Source organism: Penicillium hordei (assembly GCF_028827395.1).
Source record: "Penicillium hordei strain IBT 12815 chromosome Unknown utg000005l_segment0_segment0, whole genome shotgun sequence".
Classification (NCBI taxonomy): Eukaryota; Fungi; Ascomycota; class Eurotiomycetes; order Eurotiales; family Aspergillaceae; genus Penicillium; species Penicillium hordei.
In genome coordinates this window covers 3,012,717-3,030,407 of record NW_026623146.1, presented here as the reverse complement: position 1 = coordinate 3,030,407, position 17,691 = coordinate 3,012,717, and the positions used below count along the sequence as shown (strand labels likewise).

General features: G+C 47.9%; 7 protein-coding genes across 7 annotated transcripts; 3 read left to right on the top strand and 4 right to left on the bottom strand.

Moving 5' to 3' along the window:
- Positions 1 to 127: 127 nt before the first annotated feature.
- Positions 128 to 2,818, bottom strand: N7537_010069 (uncharacterized protein; the record flags this gene model as incomplete). Its single annotated transcript, XM_056901123.1, is given in 14 exon segments — positions 128 to 206; positions 257 to 685; positions 762 to 948; positions 1,004 to 1,029; positions 1,081 to 1,121; positions 1,177 to 1,252; positions 1,321 to 1,362; positions 1,415 to 1,444; positions 1,501 to 1,557; positions 1,606 to 1,658; positions 2,219 to 2,296; positions 2,314 to 2,514; positions 2,542 to 2,703; positions 2,729 to 2,818. The coding sequence occupies 14 exon segments, from the start codon at positions 2,816 to 2,818 to the stop codon at positions 128 to 130; spliced, it is 1,551 nt and encodes a 516-aa protein (XP_056749791.1).
- Positions 2,819 to 2,850: 32 nt separating this feature from the next.
- On the bottom strand, positions 2,851 to 3,048 carry N7537_010068 (uncharacterized protein; the record flags this gene model as incomplete). The annotated part of the gene is made up of 1 exon (XM_056901122.1): positions 2,851 to 3,048. One exon carries the CDS (start codon positions 3,046 to 3,048, stop codon positions 2,851 to 2,853), a length of 198 nt encoding a protein of 65 aa, XP_056749790.1.
- A 2,154-nt stretch (positions 3,049 to 5,202) lies between these two features.
- On the bottom strand, positions 5,203 to 5,784 carry N7537_010067 (uncharacterized protein; the record flags this gene model as incomplete). The annotated part of the gene is made up of 1 exon (XM_056901121.1): positions 5,203 to 5,784. The coding sequence occupies one exon, from the start codon at positions 5,782 to 5,784 to the stop codon at positions 5,203 to 5,205; it is 582 nt and encodes a 193-aa protein (XP_056749789.1).
- Positions 5,785 to 7,670: 1,886 nt separating this feature from the next.
- N7537_010066 (bZIP transcription factor) lies at positions 7,671 to 10,116 on the bottom strand (the record flags this gene model as incomplete). Its single annotated transcript, XM_056901120.1, has 6 exons — positions 7,671 to 8,372; positions 8,441 to 8,501; positions 8,576 to 8,714; positions 8,762 to 8,822; positions 8,895 to 9,789; positions 10,013 to 10,116. 6 exons carry the CDS (start codon positions 10,114 to 10,116, stop codon positions 7,671 to 7,673), a joined length of 1,962 nt encoding a protein of 653 aa, XP_056749788.1.
- A 1,750-nt stretch (positions 10,117 to 11,866) lies between these two features.
- On the top strand, positions 11,867 to 13,662 carry N7537_010065 (cytochrome P450; the record flags this gene model as incomplete). The annotated part of the gene is made up of 3 exons (XM_056901119.1): positions 11,867 to 11,995; positions 12,073 to 13,225; positions 13,286 to 13,662. 3 exons carry the CDS (start codon positions 11,867 to 11,869, stop codon positions 13,660 to 13,662), a joined length of 1,659 nt encoding a protein of 552 aa, XP_056749787.1.
- A 391-nt stretch (positions 13,663 to 14,053) lies between these two features.
- On the top strand, positions 14,054 to 15,240 carry N7537_010064 (SDR family NAD(P)-dependent oxidoreductase; the record flags this gene model as incomplete). The annotated part of the gene is made up of 5 exons (XM_056901118.1): positions 14,054 to 14,149; positions 14,237 to 14,352; positions 14,419 to 14,897; positions 14,959 to 15,095; positions 15,172 to 15,240. 5 exons carry the CDS (start codon positions 14,054 to 14,056, stop codon positions 15,238 to 15,240), a joined length of 897 nt encoding a protein of 298 aa, XP_056749786.1.
- Positions 15,241 to 15,779: 539 nt separating this feature from the next.
- Positions 15,780 to 17,562, top strand: N7537_010063 (uncharacterized protein; the record flags this gene model as incomplete). The annotated part of the gene is made up of 2 exons (XM_056901117.1): positions 15,780 to 15,811; positions 15,867 to 17,562. The coding sequence occupies 2 exons, from the start codon at positions 15,780 to 15,782 to the stop codon at positions 17,560 to 17,562; spliced, it is 1,728 nt and encodes a 575-aa protein (XP_056749785.1).
- Between the last annotated feature and the right edge of the window lie 129 nt (positions 17,563 to 17,691).

Here is a 17,691-nt window from a genome sequence, read left to right as displayed (position 1 = left end):
GGTTGAAGCGAGCGCGCGTAACAGGACTCAATGCAAACAACAAATAAACCACCCTCCGAAATACAAACTCGCTATACCCATAAACACAGAGATACCCAGTATCCCAATTCAACACAGAACAGCTGATTTAGGACTCAGGCTCGGTCTTGATTGGGGAATTAGCCATTTCTTCCTCCACCGTAGGCTTCCTAGCCCAGACTCGGCGACTAAAGGCGATCAGCAAATATAACCTCTCAGGGTACTCATAACAACTCACGCATATTCATAAGCATGTGTACGGGGATTTCTCAGCTCCGCCCGAACCTTGGATAAATAAATCTGGACCTCCTCCGAAGACCAAGGTTTGGGCGCACCAAACTTAGTGAGCAGCCACATAGCCCATCCCTCCAACGCAGTAACCCAATGGGCGTATTGAAGCTGACCAGCCTCCTTGAGAACTTTATCCTTTGGCCACGGTCCCAAGGGAATCTTGTATAGCTTTTCCTGTATGTCAACAAACCCGGCCTTCTCCATTGCGCCTTGCATTGTCTCCTGCGTTAGGAGGGAGCGGCCCGCTCGCTCGGAGCAGCCGATGAAATTATCTCCCCATGTAGCTAGAGTGCCACCTTCCTGTAAAGTGCCGTCGTCGCTATATACTCGCACGTCTAGTTCCATCTGTTCAATCCAGCCGCCTGGGGTGAGAGAGCTGGATAGTGTAGTGGTTAGATACAACTTGTTCTGGTAGGCAAGGGGAAAGTGGAAAGTGTAGACAAGGGACTCACTCGTAGCACTGTTTGTATAATTGATCCCATTCCCCTGGCGTAAATGCTCCCAGCATCAGACGCATGTGGATAAAGTCGAATGGCTCTCTCCAGGTCCAATCCCGGAGGATATCGTCTACTTCCAGGATGCAGTTGGGTGGCATCCATGTCACGGGAGGGGGGAAGATGTCGACGCCACGGACAGTTGCTGATATTCGTTAGACTGACACAATAGGACCAAGGAAAGAAATTGGAGTAGATACCAGATGGATATATATCTGCCATATCACTGGGTGAATGTCAGCAGTATTCGATTAAAGAGAAATGGGTGGGAACTTACACAGCCCATGTTCCTTTACCGGTCCCAATGTCCAGAATGTGCTGAGATTTATTCTTAGCAAAGGGTGAATCTCCAAAGTCTGCATCGTTCTCCCACCTTAGGAGACTTGCCGATAGGCGCGTGGTGAAGAGGATTTTCTCGGTCATGGTCTAATACGAGAAACACCACATGACTGAATCTTGTATATAAGCTGTTGCTTCGACCAGACGAAACGAGGAGAAAAGGAAATTGAGTACTTACCCAAGCTCAAAAGCCTCGAATTGCTGTTCGTCGGAAGGACTCCTGTATGAGATGATTAGCCTCGCGTGTCCCACATTGAAGCGTTGCGACCGACCAATAGTCATCTTCCTTCATAGCTTGGTATCTGTTCGTAATATTAGCAAGGGCGCATGGATTCACTGTTTCTGCTGGTTCACTCACCGTCTACCATTTTCTAATCGACCCTTCGCAATTGTTGACGCGATAGATGTGGTTTCCCTGGGACTGTTAAAAGGGAAAACGTGGAAATCATTTTGGGCAACTCACGACTGAAAGTCTTCGGGCTCCCAGTCTTGGGTCAAGGTGTAGTAATCGGAATCCTGACCGTGTTAGATATGATGGTAGAGACGATCTCTTGATAACTCACGACAGCAATCTTTTCCGCCATGGTTCTAGGGTTGGGACTTTGGACTAGGAAAGAAAAAAACGTGGCAAGTGAAAATGACAAGGGGCGGGATTTGTCGGATGCACCCCGCCGAGCTAATTTATATAGTTTCAACGGTGTACTTATGTTAGGGTTAGGGGGTTATGCACAATAACATATTATCATGTCGATTAGAGCGGATCTCCCACCGTATTTAGAAGGTGGGGGGTATGGGCCTGCTGTGTGAAGGCACGGGGCCGCTGTCAATGGAACATTGTGGCCGATAAACCGGTGTCACATCTCAAACAGTCTTACATCGCTGATTTTCATAATTCCACTGAAAGGCAACCAGAATCCCATCCAAATGAACTATTGCTCCAATTACAACTGAGATGTGGAATACCTGGTGAGACGATCCCCAAATGTCAAAGCTTCTGGGCCATCGCGACTCCGGGAAATGTGTCTGCCACCAATCAGCATCATCCTGCGTCAGCCCATTGTGGAAAAGTAACGCACCGCGTAAAGCAAGACCCCGATTACGATGACGAGTCCTTCAAGATAGTAATATCGCAATCCGGCTTGTTGATCTAGTTGCTCATAAGGGAAGATACTGGCAACGAGCAAATGCCGAAAGTCCCGTCGCCACAAATGTTGATAACCGCAACATTCTCCACTTTTGGCTTTGTAATTGGGGATGCACCACGACAAATCCAGCCAATAAGCCTAGACTGCCGATCTGGACGTTGTAAAGTTAGTTCGACCACGCGGTGGAAGGGGTAGAGAATTATGAACGGACCATTGACCAATAGAGCCTTTGCAAATGTGGTTCACAATAAAACCCAATACATATATATCCCCGAAACGAACGAGCCAAGAATCTGGAATACAATAGCAACATAGTCCAATCGACTGCAGAGATCAGTGTAACGGGCGGAATGACAAAGGAAAGTGTGGTATGCGGATGAGATACCGAAACAAATGACCGAGGTTGTCAAGTAAATCTGAAAAACAAGCTGATCAGCCCACGTAGCGTCCGGAAAAGATGTAGAGAAATAAATATAGAGAAGCCCATTTCCCAGTAAAGCTATGGTGGCAGGGATGAGATGGAATAAACATTCACAGTTTCATTGTGAAGGTACAGTAGGCTACTAAGGCGCCGAGAAATTGACGGTCACTGGCCTATAGCTGGTTCGAAGGTATGGATGATGGCCGTACCATGAGGGAACTTCATCGCGGTTTAGCCACCGTGGGCCTGAGGGGCTTCCTGGTTCCTTGAGGAGTGGGCTGTTGCTGTGGTCCGTGCTGCTCGCCCGCTCCGCAGGTGACAACCGTTTGAGCAGTGCCATTTTCGACTTTGTCGTTTTTATTTCGATGATTTCCTTGGGAGATGAGATATTTCTCGAGTACGAACGAGACCCGGAACCTTTTGTGCGGCAGAGTACCGTGAGCCGCCTCCGTCAGCTAGCCCCTTGCGTCCCCCTGATCGGCCGCATAAGTCTCGTGGATAAACACATGAGCTTCCAAAACTGCCGATACGTGATGAACGAAAAAGCAATTATCCCTGTCCTCTATTATTACTGTGGTTGTTGATGTCTTGGTTCTAGACTTAGCTGCTGTCTATATCAAGCAGCACCATGCATATTAGCGGGACCCAGCGGTGATACATATACTTTTCAATAATAAAGAGGCGTTTTATCTGCGATTTCAGAAGTGTCCATTCGACTGGGTTATCTCCAGCTGAGACATGTATAAGAGAACTGGGCTTTCTCATCGTCTTTCCGTGTCTATGTGACCCACAACCCATATACTTCAACCGCCACCTTCTTTGAACTGGCAAGTTTGCCAATCTAATCTGCATATAGTCCATGATGACTACCAACTCAAATGCGAGTCTGAATTTTGTTACCGCCAGCTTGACTGCCTCGCCGAACGGCCGAATGAATGGATGGAGTGATCAACCCAACAGCAGAGGCGCGTTGGACACATTATAGATGTGCCTCAGTACAACCTTTCTATGCAAATACACAATCCTTTGTTTGAATTACCCAACCCACAACAAGGGCTTCTGGTGGAACCAAGAACTGAAGCTACTATGGATGGCGATTGTGATCGCGAGACCCGAATTTGTGTTGACTGTAGCTGCCGGACAGCTTGCAGCGCTCGAGGTTTGGTCAAGTCATTTCACGCGCTTGGTGTCACAACATGGACATACAGACGCTTGTTATTTGCAAATATGGGTGGATTCGAGCATGTTCCAGCCGAGGACGGAGCTTTCCATATCAAGTCCAAGCACATCCACTGTCTTGTCTCCAGAGGTTACATCGATGTCCCATAGGTCTCGGACGGAGAGCTCTGGGATAGGTCTAAGCAGGATACAATTGTAAACTTTATCACCTGTGTACAAGTTGCATATTTCATCCTGCTGTGCATTGGACGAGCGGCTTCGGGTCTCGCCGCGGCCACTATTGAGCTATCTGCCGTGGCGATTGTGGGCTGCACTCTCATGACAAGTATATGCTGGCACAAGTGTATGCTGGCTCCACAATCCACTTGACGCTTATTATCCCGTGCAAATAAAAATGAATATCTCCATGGGACAGGTCCTCTAAGAAGCTGGTCCTATTGCGGCCCGACCTTATCGGCAAACCCTGTTGGATTTCGTCGATGATTTCCTACCCAGCTGGGCCCTCAATACCCAAACCTTTATGAAAATGCCGGTCGGAACTTTCCAGCGACCCATCCCGCAGATCGGAGACAGTCGGCTGCCGCGGCTGACCAGGACAGGGTTCTTTTCTTTCTCTGGCAACCTTGGCGTATGCGTCAGTTCACCTTATCCGCTGGAATTTTGAATTTCCCACCCACACACGGGAAATTCTATGGAGATTGTCAAGCCTTATTCTACTATGCACTACTGTTGCATTCTGGGTTCTCGAGAGGATGGTGATGTGATATCGCTCCGGAAGCGAACATGAATGTTGATCAAACCGTTCGTTCACTATCAGAACTGCTACTGTCGACTCTGCGGGTTCTGCTAAGCCGAAACAGACTTATATTGATGTTGATAATACGTATCTAGTTGAAATGGCATTCGAGCCTAGAGAGCTATCTTTAAGTTGGGAGTTTTGGAGTATCTTCCCGATTGTATTCATTTGTGGCACGCACTGCTCGTACATATATACTTATTGAGACCTTGGTGGGATTGAGATAGTTACCTTGGAGTACATATTTGACTGTTGAATGGGCTCAGTTCTTTCCTCATATTTGAGTGGACATCGTGATATAAATCAAGTTTAATTACAAAGCGGATGTATATTTCATCTGGTTATCACAAATTAAAAAAAAAAAAAAAGCCAACATAGCCCAACCAAATCTCCAAGTCGACATCTTCACCATCTCTAATTTCGATCAACGATTTGCTCCACCATTCCCATGCGTTAATAAGCAACATGCAACGCGATGAGAAGAGTCGAGGCATATTATCAAGGTAATCCAATGGGACTTCAGGCCTGCGAACCACATTGAGGGCAGAATCGGCTAGAAACCGAGGTTCCACACTGGGTACAGTACTTGGCAGCACTTGGAGTTGCATTGGCCTCATTTGGAGGAGGCGTACCAGGGCTAGACGTGTTCACCGTCTCAGGGGAATGAGGGAACTGAGCAGACTGATGCGCAGGAGCGTACGTAGGTTGAGGCGCGGCGTAGGGTTGCTGGAAAGGCTGTGGTTGCTGGACTTGCTGGACAGGAGGGGAGTTCACGTATGTGACGGTATGGTGGGTGTGGCGGCTGCGCTTGACGCAGAAGATGATGAGTAGAATCCAAGCAGTGAGCTTGAGCACGCCACCAATCACAAACATAGCAACAGCGCCATAGAACTCGCCCATATTGGAGCTGCCACAAGAGGAGCTGGAATAGTAGGAACTGTAGTATGAGCTGCTGTAAGAGCAGTCGTCATATGAGTGGGAGGTCCATGTTCCCACGAGGGCACTGCCGATGATGAAGCAGATAATGGCACCAATGAAGAAGCCAATAGGCCACCATTTCGTGAGGCGTGATGGCCGTGGAGTTCCTGCAACGGACTGCATGATTCAGGATGAGGGTTCCTCGGCGCGAGGGACTTTTCTGATGAACAGAAGAAAGGAATGTAAAGGAAAGACTAGGGTAGGATAGAGAATAGAGTATGGTAGAGGGGATCTCGTAGTTCTTAAGGCGTTTGCGCATGGACTCACTCAGCCTCATCGTGTTTAGGTTATGATGGATACGTAAAAATTTAGTAAATAGAGCACGGAAGACCCTGAGGAGCCTATTACCGTTAAGATCAGTTGGGATTCTAGGCTAGGAAGCAGCAGATCGGTCCATTTTGGCCTCCGTCTCGTATTTAGATGAACAACCTGATACAGATTTTTCAACGTATAAAAACATGATCTTGGTCAGGGCCCCTTGTAAAGATCACCTAGAAAACCCTCAACCTGATTTCTACTAACTCTCACAATTCGGACAAATTAACAACGGTTTCTGATATATTCAATATTATCAAAAGTAATATGTAGAATTGCCTTCTTCAACTGAGCAATGCTTTGATCGCCAAGGATCGACCAAGCCAAGTCACAAAATACGACCCCTGGCCCACTACTATCCACAGTTAATCTTTAACACGAGCTTAGCGGGAAAACAACCTAGGCGCACCTTAATTTCCAAGAATAACAGAGTTTTTCTCGGGTTCCGTGATTGGTTTGCGATGTTGCTAAATTTTACAAAAAGGTGTTATTGGCCTGAAGCACACGTTTGGGCCTGGCAGTAGGGGTTAACCTTTTCAAGTGAAGAACCATAGAGAGATGCACTCGTATTCACAGGGACTCAGCACCACACTCCGACACCCTTTTTACGACGGCTAACTAAGGAAAAGGGAAGAACAAGCTATGGTTTAAATAAATACAGTTAGCTCGCATCCTGATTTTACTAAAAAAAGCAATATATCATTGGGAGATTTGAAGGAGCTGGTTCGTTTTCTCAAAGATGGATGAGGTGGATTTGGTAAACCTTATTAAGATGAGATCTTGCTGAGGCTCACATGAACTGGTATCTTGGGATCCGGTCCTGGTTGTATATAATGTAGTTAATAGACTAGGTGATTTTCCGGAGCTTCTCTCTCCTCCCCCGACTCACCCAGCCAGCTCAACACAAAATATAGTGATCCACACGCCCTAGTTCGTTGTTATTAATATCTATGTTTGCAAGAGCTAGAATTGGATTGCTTCGTTTGTGAAAGATTGAGGCAAGAATTGAATTCAATCTAAGTAGGCCATACACTGTTTGAAATTCCTTGAAGAAAGCAAGTTGTGCGGCGTCAGAATGCGGAGCCCACGTCACATGGAATCCATATCGGACTCTGGTCCGTTACCACATCTATCACTGGAGACAAAGTCGTATTCCTAAGGGTAGGCGGTGGGCAGGAAGAGCGATAGTTGTGAAAAAATGGCCTCTTACGTTAGATCGGCCGGTTGACAAAGAGGTGGAGAAGAGTAACAAAAAATGAAAGAGATTGTTAATGTGTGGTTTCTCGGTCGTCATATCAATCTTTAAATCATTATGAAGGTATTTTGTTCTAGTTGAATGATCGATGATTGGCTTTATATTTCTTTCAAGTTGGTTTCCTTCAAACTAACTTTAATCTATACATTTCCCTTCTGGAGGAAATTGTGGCTCTAGACATGAAACGAACCATCCTGTCGAACATGGATTGTAGAGGGTAATTTACCCTATGACTGTGGAAATGTGGATTACACACAAAAGTGTATATTAGATATATTGGTATGTCTATTCAAATTGTCTGTTTTGTCATTTTCGCTAGTTGGAATTATATACCATTAATTGGTACCACACATTATCAAACCACCTGTTTTGTCATTTTCGCTAGTTGGAATTATATACCATTAATTGGTACCACACATTATCAAACCACCGATTTCTGTCAATAGCCCATATTGGGCTCTGTATAATTCAAGGCGCGAACCTCTTTATATCGCCGGGATATCTTAGCGATCATGCCCTGAATCTCCTTAGCTGCCAAAAACTTGAGTCCGAGTGTCTCGAAAAGCTGTGTTGCGAGGTCGAGGTCCGCGATAGCTCGCGTGTTTCTCAAGACGGTGCTAAGGTCGTCAGGTTGAGCCGTTATTGCATAGATTAGTGACAAAGTCGCCGTGAAGAGAGCGAGAAAATTCAACCAGTTGTAAGCAAATCGTTGTTGCTGATGCATGCTGAATGCTTGGCGGAGTGACATGGACGCTGCCATCTCCAACATTTTTATCCGCTTCAAGTCTGAAACGGGAAATAGCGGGGACGGTCTGTAGATCATGGCGAGGTGGGTATAGTAGTTGAAGTCATACCACGTGGTGTTAAGATGTGGCACGCTTTCGTTGACGTCCGGGAGCGGGAAGGGCATGCTCCGACGCCAGTCGAGAAGTTCTTGGTGTAAGGAAGCTATTATTGCCTCACGCTCTGGCAAAGTCAAATTCGCATTCTTGACATTTCCGTACACCTTTCGCGAGATGTTGCCTGCAATTCTCCGCAGCGACAGAATGTGCAGCGGAACAGCCATCAGTGATGGCTGAAGGGGGTTCTGGGGGCTTATGGAGTCGGCGTGTATAAATTCGTCGTCGACATCCTGAAAAGGCTGTTTTCATAGTCAGACATGTTTCGTGAGGGCATTTTGCACCTCATTCACACAAAGCTCAGCCTCACCGTTACATCTATGTCATCGTCATGAAGTGCGAACGGTCGACCTAAAGTGATGGAAACAACGCTGAGTTTTGCGGGCGGTTAGGCGCTTGAATCTGGATACGAGAGAGTGGGGAAGAAGTGATAGTATAAACCTACCGATCCATCATGTATATTGAAAAGAAAATTCGTCTGCGTCTTTGTTGCACATTAAGAGGGAATTTGCGATATGTCGAGGCCGCATGGAGTCCCATACCTAAGGCCAGACGGGCAGCTGTACCAACAAGGAACCATGTATCTGCTTCCGTCAGTGCTTGGAAGATCGGTCAAGTGGGTATCACTCACTAGGACCTAATTGGTTGAAAAACGAATAAGAAACCTGGAGCATTATGGCTTCCAGAGTAGACTAGGCTCTCGTTAGTTGGATTTCGCCAGTTAGGCTCTCGTCAGCGATAAAGCTGTAGGAAAAATTTCCTACCATCTCGTCACCCCCCAAAGCTTGCTCGGAATACTGCAGGGCCTTGTTGTAAAACAACATTGACTCCGATTCCTCAGTCAGAGTGACGGAAGAGTAAGCGGTAGAGCCGATGGCCAGGACCATCCAGATTCTGAAGGTATGGAGGGGACTTTGCGTGACCAAGTTCTGAGGATTGTGATGGATCTTTTCAAGAGTGTCCATGACCTCAGAGCGGTCTAGGATGGGATAGAGGGTATGGGAGTGAGCGAAATAGAAATTCACCAGCCGCCGCACATGCGTCTCATCGCTTGGCCAGGCTAGGGAGTCAAGGGCGGCATGGGATCCGGCAGAGTCGGTGAAGAGGAGATCACCAAAAAGCAGGGGATAGGGGGAGATGGACTCACTCAAGCTTTGGAAGAAAGAGTCGTTGAAGGGGTTTGAAGAAGAGCTGAGGTCTAAGAGATCCATTTCCGTAGTGTTGTCATGATGGCTATTGAATATAAAGTCCGCCTTGTCTGGCGCCAAACGACGTAGAATCATCTGTGTCAGGTTTGCGAATGAGAGTCCCGTGGTCGATCCCAAGTGCCGTTCAGCAGTAGCCTCCAGCGAGAGCACTGTGAGTTGCTGGCCAAAGGTTGGGGTTTGGTCTGCTGCAAGCTGTGGGTTTACAAGAGGGCCTTCTATCAGACCCTCGGTGTTGTCGGTAAGGGTGGATGTGTTTCCTACTTGGCTTCCGTAAACACCTCGAGGGCTGCATTCCTGGTCCACCATTCCTATTTCTGGCATATCGAAGTCGTCATAGAGGTGATTGTTGTTCAAAATCCGAGTGGCATCTGTAGCCTGTGGCGTATTCCGCTCTTGGGTAGCCATAGCCCTGCCCAGACGGCGAACCTTCTCTTCAAGGCCCTGGACGTACCTGTAAGCATGTTAGAAGCCTATTTGAAATCACTCAAGAGTGTGGGGTACTCTGCAAAGCTAAGGATGAGAGACCGGAGAGAGACCTAAGCCATCCAGTGCCTCAATCTCATGCGGCGACTCACACTATGGGGTACGAAGCTGTTTGGAGATCATCGTCTTCAAAGCTACATCTCACCCTCGCCGAGACGCAATTTTTGCATGACGGTAACATTCTGTCGCACCTCTTCTTCCTCTTATGACATCGCGAGCATGAAGCTCGCGCCCTTGCCGGGGCCGAAGACTGCGTTGTCAACGTGGTGAGGCCTGCGCCGTTGTTGCGGGCCATTGGAGAGAGAAGAGTCGCAAAGACGTGACGAGTCTGCTGGAGTAGGGGGTGTTGAAACACTGTGCAGCGCGGCTATTTTTGTTTCTCCAGCATTTGCTTGTCGCCCCCTCAGCTGGGTGGGAGCTGCCGGAATTTTAGAATTTGGAGTACTGGGCTATCTACCCTTTTATCGCGCTTCTCCGATTGCCCCCGCATTCAGCTCGGGACTATCCCCCCATCAATCTGGGCCCCGATCATCACATTCCAATGGCTCCCGTTGGTTGACTGCGATGTAAGTTGCCTAATAGGTGATGCACTTTCCACAAGCAGTTAGCCTACTTAGCTCGAGATAAGAACTGAACCAATCATCTTGACAATCAAGCGCGGAATCACATTACGGCGATGTAGTTTGGTATTGAAATATGATACGTCTTGTCTGCATATAATTTCTGTAAGAGTGGTAATATAACCGTATCTGACAAGATAAATACGCGGACAATTAAAGAAATCAGGCATCAAGGCATCAGTACTACCAAAAGAGGGGGTTTTCTCACATAGTACTTATACTATACTGCTCCATAGGTAGCATATCGAGGTTTTTGATGCTTTCGAGTCTGTGTTTAGAATTAGCAGTTTACTAGTTAAAAGTGGTGTCAAATTACTATAACTCCCGTAAGAATAATGTACACCAAGATGGATGTAAAGACGTAGCTCCCGACGAGGATCGCTGCTCCTCCATTCTCAAGAGTTAAGCCAGTAGTGATAAAGAGACCAGTCCCAACAGTGCCACCCCAGGAAATGAAGATCGCATGGCGTGCTTTAAGATCTCGTTTGGTAGATGGGAGATGGAGCGGCTCCTCTACAGCAAACGAATCTGTTCTCAGCATTGTCTGGTAGACATCTTTTTCGTTACCATTGCTATATTTGTTGATGATAACTTTATATTATCCATAGCTCACAAGGAAGGTGATATAAATTGAAAGTTATAGCTAGCTGGTTTACATCGTATAAGAGTTCATCATGCCGCAGGTTTCGATAGCCTAATAAGCCTTATCTTGAGGACAGATTACGGACGCAGATTGGACCACCATTATTGACCATGATTGACTACAATACAGGCCACCTGATACCATGCACGGCCCATGTGGTCTCGGGAGGTGGTGTATTCCCCCATAATCGGTCGTCGGGGATCCCGATGGTGTTGTGGACGCGATAGGAGGCCTTCCAAAGGCTGTCGGATGATGTGAATTTGTGCTGGTAGTGCATCAGGCCGCCTGTTCTGATTGTTAACATTAAAGTGTCTATCGTTGACTCCAAGTCTGTGCTTATTCGCCCCTGTATTATTGTCGTAGACCATTTGGCAACTGGTTGATACGCATGACAAAAGGTCGATCAGGTTTGTCGTGGGAGCTTGATAACTGCCTTGAAACTTTTGGGCAGATATGTACTAATTCATGTAATACGACATTTTGCCAGGTGACACGAATATCCGAGATGGATACCTCGTCGGCAGTGCCGCTGTGATATCTCCCTAAGCTTAAGTGGGGTAAAGAATGTATCGGACCATCCGCTTATCAAAAGATACTTGAACTGATTAATCCAACTGAGGGGGATGCAGTCTTAGCCGGATGAAGATATATATGGAAAATGCAGGTTTTGTAATATTGGTCATTGAGGGATAAATCGTTCGACGACCAGCCAACATTGACAACACATTCCTTTTTGTTCCAAGCCTTCGAACCACACTTGGCACTTTAAATATTCATCCAGCATGGAGTCCAAGGCCCGTGAAGGCATCAATTGGCTGGGATTTCAATTGCACCAACTCAAGGAACAGGAGCATGCTGGACCAGTCTTCACGGCAGTGGTGGTGCTGCTGCTTACCTACATGGTCTACACCGTAAGTTGTCCTTCGGTCGATTTTCGGGATAGTTCAGTGCTGGCATTTCAATGGTCATTGGCTGACAATATCGACAGATTATGTATGCTACCGACATTCCTCACATCAAGGGCATGCCAGAAATCCCTGGCGCTGTTCCCGTGTTTGGACATCTTCTCAAGCTAGGCGAGGATCATGCTACAGTTTGTGAAAAATGGTGGCGCCAGTACAACCACTCTGTCTTCCAGATCAAGCTAGGCAACACCAGGGCCGTCGTTGTCAACTCGTTCGATGACTGCAAGAAGATGCTCCTCGGCAACCAGAATGCAGTCATTGACCGACCCAAGCTCTACACCTTCCACGGCGTAATCAGCAGCACCCAGGGCTTTACCATTGGATCTTCGCCCTGGGATGAGTCCTGCAAGAAGAAGCGCAAAGCTGCCGGTACCGCTCTGGGTCGCCCTGCTTTGAGGAACTACTACCCCATGTTTGACCTAGAGAGCTACTGCATCCTACGAGATATGAAAAAGGACAGTTGCGACGGTCAGATCGAGATTGACATTCGGCCGTATATCCAGCGATACGCGCTTAATACAACTCTAACCCTCTGTTACGGCATTCGTATGGACGCTGTCTACGATGACCTGCTCCGCGAGATTCTCCACGTAGGATCGTCTATTTCCCTACTACGCAGCGCCTCCGAGAACCTACAAGATTATATTCCGGCCCTTCGATATGTTCCTAATAACAAGAAGACCGCCCGTTCAAAGGACCTTCGCGAGCGACGCGACGCTTATCTAGACCTTCTCTTGAACAAGGTACGTGAGATGATTAAGAACGGTACCGATAAGCCTTGCATCTCTGCTGCTATTCTCAAGGACCAGGAGACCAAGCTCTCTGGTGTGGAAGTCTCTTCAATCTGCTTGTCTTTGGTTTCTGGTGGTTTTGAGACTATTCCTGGAACTTTGACCTCGTGTATTGGATCCCTGTCTACCGAGGAAGGACAGGTATGGCAGGATCGGGCCTACGAAGATATCAAGCGACACTACCCCAACACCCAAGATGCCTGGAGTGGATGTTTTAAAGAGGAGATAATTCCCTACATTAATGCTATTGTAAAGGAGGCTGGCCGATACTACACCGTGAGCTCTATGAGTCTTCCTCGAAAGACCGTCTCCGAAGTCAACTGGAATGGTGCCATCATCCCCCCTAAGACTATGATCTTGATCAATGCCCAAGCGGGCAACCATGGTGAGTGATCCGCAGCTAAAATTCATTGTCTGTCATTTTATGAAAGTCTAACGTCCACAGATATCGATCATTTCGGACCGGATGCTGGCAGCTTTAGCCCCGAGCGGTGGCTCAAGTCTCTCAACCCTCCAACTGAGGCCGAAATCAGCGGGCTGGGTCACTTGAGTTTCGGCACTGGTTCTCGTGCTTGTTCAGGCCAGTACATTGCTTCTCGCCTCTTGTACTCCGCACTAGTAAGGATTCTATCGTCCTATAGGATCGTAGCTAGCAAGGAAAACCCTCCCAATACCGACTATGTCGAGTATAACCAGTTCAAGACGGCGCTGGTTGCTATTCCCAGGGAGTTTAAGGTCAAACTGATTCCTCGTGATACGAACATGACGGCCCAGTGCTTGGATCTTGCCGAGCAGAGGACCAGAGAGCATTACAAGGAGTAATACTGTTTTTGAATGATGTCATCGGTGTGAGCCTGAAGCCTTGAAATGTACAGAATGTGTTCCAGGAAATAGCTATGAACACTATCATTATTTATGCGAGTAACTGTATGCGAGGCAAGTTGTAGACTAATTGCATGGTATCCCAGCGAGAGTGAAATTACGAGATTAGACTAGCCATGGTCGCATCATAATACTACTCTTGACAGTAGCCTGAGGGGGTTACCGTACCCTGGAGTCCGATCCCCGGTGAACTAGCTACTCGTCGGCAAGTCCGACAGACAATGTAGCGTTTGGCAAACCCCTGCTAAAGTAGCACAAGTGCCACATTTCGTTACGTCCGTGGCTCAACAAAGAATTATCACAACATAGTCCGTTCGATTACATTATAAATATGTCTTCCCTTGTTACCAATAGCCTGTTCGGGGTGAAGGGGTATGTAGCAGTTGTGACAGGAGGCAGCAGTGGCCTCGGATTGATGATTGCCAGAGTAAGTGCATCTTCGGATGCTGACTTGAAATTGCGGTTCTGAATGCTATATGCTGTTTCCCTTTGACAGCTGACGTTGTCATAACAGGGACTTGTGGCAAATGGCGCCAAAGTGTACCTCGTTGCTTTACCAAATGATCCCATTGACAAAAGGGTGGCGGAGCTCAACGAACTTGGCAAGGAAGTTGGAGGATCTGCATATGGGTAAGTTTGAGTGATAAAAAGCTCAACGTCAAAACCCATCAATGCGCTACTAACTATCAATCCTAGAATCCCCTGCGATGTTTCTGACAAGCAAGCCATCCAGGATCTCGCCACTGAGGTCGGCCACCGGGAAAAGCACGTTGACATGCTTATTTCCAACGCCGGCATAAGACGAGATCCACCTGTCCAATGCAATGTGTTGAAGGCGTCGTTGTCCGAACTGCAGGCCTCTATGTGGTCCTCACGACACTCGGACTGGGCCGACACATTCTGCATCAACACCACAGCGCACTACTTTCTTTCCGTGGCTTTTCTCCCATTGCTAGAAGCGGCCGCACAACTTGAACTGCCTGATGGCCGGCTCGGTCGAAGCGATGGTCGTGGAGTGGTGGTTATGACTAGTTCATGCGCAAGCATGCACAACGTGACAAACGTAGACCTGACGAGTTACGCAACAAGTAAAGCCGCAACTGATCACTTAGTCAAGCTACTGGCAGCCAAGTTCAGCCGCTTCTATGTACGAGTTGTGGGGATTAACCCAGGCTGTGAGTGAAACAGGGCACTATGATAACACACATGAATGGACCCAGTTACTGATTGATACAGTTGTTCCAAGCTGTATGAACCCTGTCGGGGAGGAAGGGAACCTCTTCAGTGCCCTTTTCGACAGGGTTCCTGCCAAGAGAGCAGGAATCGAGGACGATATTGCTGGGACGATCTTATACATTGTCAGTCGTGCAGGAGTAAGTCTATCTAATCTTGTTGGAGGTTGATCTGCTTTAACAGATGGTGCTGGAACACTGCTAATGCCGTATCTAGGCATACGTGGATGGAACATCACTTTGTGTTGATGGAGGCCGTATTCTGCTTGCCAATGGTCAAGAATAAAGGGATAAAGCTTAAATCGGAAACATCAGCCAAATAAATACGTTCTGTACTACTTGGTACCTAGCCTTACTTCAAATCCATTAATGCTGTTTTGACTGCGGTGTTCATTATTGAATACGATTTGAATTAATTGGCCATATTGGGTATATAATGCAATGGGTGGAAATATATATAGTGGCCAGCTGCTAGTGTTCAATCAAATACCAAGCCATCGGTAGTTCTACAGTCAAGGAAAAAGACATTAAAAATCAATAGTAGGTTCAAAGAACTACTGAATTATATGATAAAAATGTAACGTAGAAAAGGTATGTAACACCAGAGAAAGGTGATCCTACCCTGACTCTGCTGGATGTCCTGAGATCTAAAAAGGCGGCCTGTCCGATAGTAACGAACCTCCATCGGATCGACCGACACACAAGGCATCAAGAGGGTACATGTAATACACTGGTAAGGGATACTTCGACGCCATTACTGAAACGACAACCATACTACTCTGAAATATTGCACGTCTCCCCCAGCTCGTGGAGGTCATCACCACAATGTCCATCGTATCGATCTCGGATGGTGTAGGGTAAGTAACAACTGTACAAGAACTTGGATCATCTCAACGCTAACAACCGACATAGCTCCAATATACGCGAAAAAGACTTACGGGCTTTCGCAGCCCAGCTTCACGTTGAGACCCTCGATGACAAGGATGCCGAGGATTACCTTACTCTGTTAAGGTCGCTTGAGGCAGTCTTGAGAAGCATCGACAATGCGCCCGACTACATTCCGCCAGATTTGCTTCCTCAAAAGACGCTGGAAGATCGTACTTTTTGGAAACCAGCATCAAAAGACAACCCCTTCAACGGCTGGAGTCACCAATGTGATATAAGAGCCGTGGCTCCGGTTAGCAAACTACTGGGTAGACGTACCCTTGCTATCAAGGATAACATATCTGTTGCAGGGCTACCGACCACCCTTGGCTTACCCCAGTCACTGTTCCCTCAGGGCAATGGGTACCCCATCTCCCCTGTTGATGCAGTCGTGGTGTCGCGGATTCTTGGAGCGGGGGGCACCATTAAAGGCACGTCAACTTGCGAAAGCTTTTGTGCGTCTCCCTTGTCCTTCACCTCGGCCACAGGACCAGTCCATAATCCGCATTTACACAACCACACGGCTGGCGGAAGCAGTAGTGGCTCTGCAGTCCTCGTCGCGGCTCATCACCTAACATCAAGAGGGGCCGTCTCATCAAGTGGCCAAACTGTGGAATTGGCTATTGGCACCGACCAGGCCGGGTCAGTACGAATCCCAGCTTCATACAATGGCATCTATGGTCTGAAGCCTACCTTCGGTTTAGTCCCCTACACTGGTGCGGGGTCCATGTCGCCCATGATCGACCACTTGGGGCCGCTGGCGGCCGAGCTTGAAGATATTGCCGTACTGCTGGAGGTCATGGCAGGCTACGATGGCTATGACCCGCGGATGACCCCTGAAACCCCCTTGGCACATCAGGTAAAGCCTTACCAGGAGCTGCTGCTCCAGGCGAGGCAAGAAATCCACTCTACATCAAAACCTGGTCACAAGCTGAGGGTTGGTCTACTGAAGGAATCTTTCAACGTCCCCGGAGTTGCTGCTGACGTCCGAGATATCGTCTACCAGACAGCAACGCGATACTTTGAAGCTGTCGGGGCCTGTGTCGTGGAGGTATCTATTCCAATGCACCAACAAGGTCCGGCAATCTGGACAGCAGCAACCAGGCCATCCATGTCCAGTTACCTATGCCAGGGCAACCCCTCCGGTCACCTTTCCTTCCTGTCACCGCATGCGCAGATCCAATGGCCTCCCTCCCAGGAAACATACGACACGCTGACGTGCACCAATCCAGCTGTAGTCAACATCATGCTGAGCGAGAAGTTGGTTCAGGGGTCGTCGAAAGCAGGGTTAGAGGCCAAGGCCCATCGCATGGTCTTTGCCCTCAGAGCTGCCTACGATTCCGCTCTGGAGAATGTTGATATCCTTGTCACGCCTTGTGCGCCGTCCGTCGCGATGCCGCACCCGGATCTAAACGGTCTCGATGGGAGACCGGCCTCAGTCCTAGATAGACTTGGTGTCGCCGTTGGCTTGACCAGCAATACCTGTCCCTTTAATGTTACTGGCCATCCCGCGTTGAATGTCCCTTGTGGTTTCTCTACAGCCGAAGGTCATCCTGATGTCCCACTGCCTGTAGGTATGCAGATTGTGACAAGACGTTGGGCGGATGAACGGCTGATTGAGGCTGCGGCATTGTTTGAACTGGGACGACAGTTATTTCACACCGCGGTGGATAGTAGCAAATAGGTATTGTCCTTGTGTGCCCTAAGGTATCCAGTGGAAGCAGCACCTGTAGCTAGTTTGTAGATAGTTTACTCCCTATCTCCCTTCTTTTTTCCAGCCCTCGGTCGATAGCGAATACCAGTTGTATTGTTC